The 5,000-nt window shown below is 51.1% G+C and overlaps 1 protein-coding gene across 3 annotated transcripts in view; it reads left to right on the top strand.

Annotated features, from left to right (window-relative positions):
* Window positions 1-5,000, top strand: part of ptprga (protein tyrosine phosphatase receptor type Ga) — a 235,713-nt gene that overhangs the window by 214,477 nt on the left and 16,236 nt on the right. For all 3 annotated transcript variants that reach the window (XM_076269267.1, XM_076269266.1, XM_076269268.1), the window contains exon 16: window positions 2,912-3,003. In XM_076269267.1, coding sequence (XP_076125382.1) covers window positions 2,912-3,003 — 92 coding nt within the window. The remainder of the gene's footprint in view (window positions 1-2,911; window positions 3,004-5,000) is intronic.

Below are 5,000 nucleotides of genomic sequence, written 5' to 3'. Positions count from 1 at the left end.
TTTGAGCTTTATTGAGGCTCTAACAATAACCATGGCGCAGGGCCTGGGTCTAATTGTGTGCCTGTTTGTACGTCTGTGTGTCTGTCTGTGTGTCTGTGTGTCTGTGTGTGTGTGTGTGTGTGTCTGTCTGTGTCTGTGTGTGTGTGTCTGTGTCTTTGTGTGTGCGTGTGTGTGTGAGTTCTGTTGGCCTTGCTGCCTTTGTGCCAGCTTGGCACCAGACAGTGTTGGTATTCAGAGGGACATAATGGTGGGCACCTCAATGCCCCCCTCCCCTGCCACCCTCTCCTGCCCCCCTCCCCTGCCCCCCTCCCCTGCCACGTAATGGAGTCTTTCGCCTCCACTTCTAATAGCCCATCAGCACCTTGTATATACAGTAAATGAATGTCATTATGCTTTATAATAAGACCTCTAAATTGTACCCCTTTAGAAAAAAAACACCTTCATGGGATATATGCAAGGGATGTTTTAGTCATGGATACCCTTCACAAAATAAAATAATGATAGCATTAGCTTGCTGTGGCTGGATGGTCTCGACTGCATGTGATGCACTCACTGATTTACAAAAGTATAAGGCTTAGGAGATGAATGAGTTTAGATTATGGCCTAACTGAGGCGTTCTGGGTAATGTAGTTTACATCCATCTGGCCCCTCCGGCTCGTATGGAGCAATGGAAGTGCTTACAGGTTGATTCAATTAGCCCCTAGACAAAGCCGCAAACGCTGTGAACTGAATCCAATTTATGGGCCCTGGCTCATCCAGAATAATGGATCCACAATGGGCTCTCATAGAGAGAGAGAGAGGAGGAGAGAGAGAGAGAGAGAAGGAGGTTAAAGACTTTACTGCCGTTTGGATTGTTTGGGTGTTATTTTCTCGTAGGTCAACGGTTTCACCCAAGGTTCATGCTGTGTTGAGTTCATGCTGCGTTAGGAACTTGACGGGTAATTTGCTCAGTGATGGTTGAAGTTTTCTTCTCCAGGCAAAATGAAAAGTTTTGAGTATTTGAATTGATGGTTGAACTTGATGGTTGTGTGTGTGAGTCTGTGTGTGCAGCATTTTCTTGTTTTTTGTTTGTTTGTTTAGGGGAGGGGGGGTGCTTGGATTTTTCTGTGTATTCCTTTGCCTGTGTATTGATGTGCTGTGGGCCTGAGTGTTGAGTGATAAATCGAAGGCTCAGATTACCCCTCTGCCCTCCCTCATCCCCCCACACACACACAATCCACCACCTCCCCACCCTCAGACCAGGACATGAGCACCCAGGCATCCACACCTCATAGAGCCTGATATTCAACCCTGAATGTTTACACCCCTCCTCTCCCTCTCCCCCTCCCTCCCTGTCTCTGTGGAGGAGGAGAAAAGACAATAGAGGAGGAGAGGATGTCAGTTCCTGGGTGACTGCGCTGTGCAGTTCTCCTCCACTCCTGAAGACTGACAGCACCCCACTGTGTCTAAGCAGTGGCTGGGCCGGCCGATTTAGAGGGATGAGTGGGAACAGTGCCTGTAAGACACATCGACTGAACCAGACGGGATTCTCTTTGGGGCGGGGGCGGGGGGCGCTGGGGCTGGGAGTGCAGAGAGCTTCGGAGGACCCTGAGCTAGGGACCACAGGCCCCACTAACGACCCACCCAAGCCAGGCTCAACACCTCCCACCCGAATTCAGCATCTCCTCTCCAGTCGCCCCAAATTCAGCATCTCCTCTCCAGTCGCCCCAAATTCCCAAAAGTGAGTCTCTCACTACTCTTAATGTGCTGCTCGTTCCTATTAAGCATCTTCGTGCTCGCTTTTGGAATATTTGGTTGGCTGCAGAGCATCTTCGTGCTCGCTTTTGGAATATTTGGTTGGCTGCAGAGCATCTTCGTGCTCGCTTTTGGAATATTTGGTTGTCGGCAGAGCATCTTCGTGCTCGCTTTTGGAATATTTGGTTGGCTGCAGAGCTTTGCCGTAGCAGCCAGCAGCAAATGATGTTGCATGCGGAGATCAAGTGCCTAATAAGCAGCAGATCAAGGAAACAGATTAACAAGTATAAACATCTTATTTAGCGTATATTAGCATCCGTAATTGCAGTTTAGTGCTATTCTGTCTGTCTGTTTGTTTATATATTTATTTATTTATTTATTTTTATTTTTTCTGAGGCGGGTCTGCAGCTACACGGCGGATGCGTAATGAGAGGAGTAGAGGGGGGTAAAGTGGGAGATCAGAGGGTGTTTGTAAACGCGCCTGGTATCCTGGTATTTGCAGTCGGCACTGTCAGGAGTCATATTCAGCCGGCGCTGCCAAGCGCGTCACTTTCCCTTTAACAGGCTAGATGTGCCACCCGCACCGCGGTTAGCGCCTGGACGTTCTGCTGAACAAACCGCTCACGGGCAGAGGGGAGTACCACCAAGCACATCACGACATCGGGGGGGAGAGTGTGTGTGTGTGTGTGTGTGTGTGTTGGGAGGGGCTCTCCACATCAAGATCACAGACCACACACACACCAGCAGCCTGAGAGAGATGGGCGGTGGGATCGGAGCTTGTGGCCCTCTCTCTTTTCTATCTCACATCTCCAGCAAAGTGGATAACCACAGACAGACTGGACGTGAATCATTTATGGCCCTGTCGACGAGATGAAAGCGCTGAACTTCTCTCACCTACGAGAAACACAAGCTGGCGGAACATGAATAATCCATGTTTTTTCATTTGTCTCATTGAAATATTTAAGATAGCTCTCTGGGGGGTGGATGGGGTACCACCCCCCCACCACCACTCACCCCAAAACTAGACAACCTCTCCACACACACACACACACACTGGGTTTTTACCCCAGTGCTCCCGTCTACTTAGACACTTAAACCCATCACCCTCCCTGCTAGACTGCCACCTCGACCTTTGCTGTTCAGTGTGTGTAAGTGTTTCTCTTTCTTTTCTGTTCAGATGACATGGAGGCCATTTCCGTCAAGCAGTTCCTGAAGCACATCTCTGAGCTGTACGCCAACAACCAGCATGGCTTCTCCGAGGACTTTGAGGTGAGCAGTCTGCACTTCTCTCTCATAGTTTTGCAGTCTCTCTCTTTCTGTGTTACCCAGGGATAATGAGGGTGTGTGTGTGTGTGGGGGGGGGTGGTGGTTTGGGGGTACCCAGGGATAATGAGGGGGTGTGTGTGTGTGGGGGGGGGGGGTGGTGGTTTGGGGGTACCCAGGGATAATGAGGGTGTGTGTGTGTGGGGGGGGGGTGGTTTGGGGGTACCCAGGGATAATGAGGGTGTGTGTGTGTGTGGGGGGGGGGTGGTTTGGGGGTACCCAGGGATAATGAGTGTGTGTGGGGGGGGGGTGGTTTGGGGGTACCCAGGGATAATGAGTGTGTGTGTGGGGGGGGGGGGTGGTTTGGGGGTACCCAGGGATAATGAGGGTGTGTGTGTGTGGGGGGGGGGGGGGGTGGTGGTTTGGGGATAATGAGGCGAGCTCCAGGGCCCCCTGCTTTGTCCCTCAGGCTGGTTGATGGACACAGGGAAGTGGGAGCTGCTCCAGGCTGGTTGATGGACACAGGGAAGTGGGAGCTGCTCCAGGCTGGTTGATGGACACAGGGAAGTGGGAGCTGCTCCAGGCTGGTTGATGGACACAGGGAAGTGGGAGCTGCTCCAGGCCTCAATGGGGGGGCTGTATGGTCACCCAGCCCTGTATTCAGCCTCCAAATCGAGGCAGGAGAAAAGAGGGTGTGTGTGGGGGTTTTTAAGAGGACTGGAGCAGAACCTCCTCCCCACTCTGTTTCTGCACTTGGGGCTACTCGGAGCTCCTGACCAGTGGCTTTGTGCGTTTTCCCAGCTCATCTGGACCCTGTTCCCATGCCACGTGTTTTACACACACACACACACACACACATGTTTTTCCTGGCTCCAGTGGCCATGCATGACTGTGGTTGTGTGTGGTCAGACATGGGGCCAGCTGTATCCGTGTGTGATTGGGCAGCTCTCCAGTGGCTCTGCCCGTGATATGCTCTCTGTGGCACAGCTAATAGGAGTCAGTGAGGTGTGTGTGTGTGTGTGTGCACATGAGAGAGAGAGAGAGAGAGAGAGAGAGAACACATTCATGCATATGTTTGAACTGGATTCAGAGAAAGGGAGGCCATCTGGCGAATGCATTCACTGGCTGCCACACAGCATAACTCAAGCCCTCTCCTTCTGCGTGCATACACACACACTCACACACACACACACAGCCCAAACACCATTCATTCTCATCTCACCTTCTCTCACACCAGTCATTCATATCCGGCCGCTCCCTTCGCTCTCAAAATACCCCCAGTGCCTCTCATGGGTGCCTCGTGACTAGACATCCAGGACAAGTCCCTCTCTCCCTCCCTCTCTCCCTCCCCCTCTCCCTCCATCTCTCCTTTCCTCCCTCCACTGCTACAGCTGTAAATCCATGCAGTAAATAACTTCCGCTGGCTTCCAAATGGAGAACTTTCAGAGATGCCCCCTCACCGCCTGAGATAGCAGCTTTGATTGATAAAAAACAAAAAAACCCTGGCGTTCACACTTCCTGGCACCATGGGAACGGGGGGGGGGGGGGGGGGGGGTTAAAGAACCCAACCCTGAAAACAAACATTGGTGTTGACTGTTGACAAAACAGAGAGGATGGCGAGGAAATGTAATACATGCTCATACATCCATACAGTTTCACTGACATGAGCAAAATGATTCAAAATGACAGATCCACACACACAGTGTACATAATACATGTGAAGGTCCACACACACACACACACTCTGAGTGGCTCAGTCGGAGGTGCTCAGCAGAGCAGTGTCAGTGTGGCAGTGAGCTGAGCCTGAAGCAGATGGCGTGGAGGGAACATCCGTCTCAGCTCCCTCAGACATGATAACATGATTACAAGAGGGCGCACACTAGGGCTGTCACTTTTGTGAAAAAATCTTGTTAGATTTTTGAGACATAAGTGTTCATTGATTCGATTGTAAAATCGATTTTTCATGTCTAAAGACGTTTCCATTTTCAACGCCAAATATAGGC

Source organism: Alosa pseudoharengus, unplaced genomic scaffold (assembly GCF_046254945.1).
Source record: "Alosa pseudoharengus isolate Yale_2024_CS ecotype anadromous, Long Island Sound unplaced genomic scaffold, YU_APseudo_1.1 YU_APseudo_1.1_scf_5, whole genome shotgun sequence".
Classification (NCBI taxonomy): domain Eukaryota; kingdom Metazoa; phylum Chordata; class Actinopteri; order Clupeiformes; family Clupeidae; genus Alosa; species Alosa pseudoharengus.
This window is presented reverse-complemented; position numbering and strand designations above follow the sequence as displayed.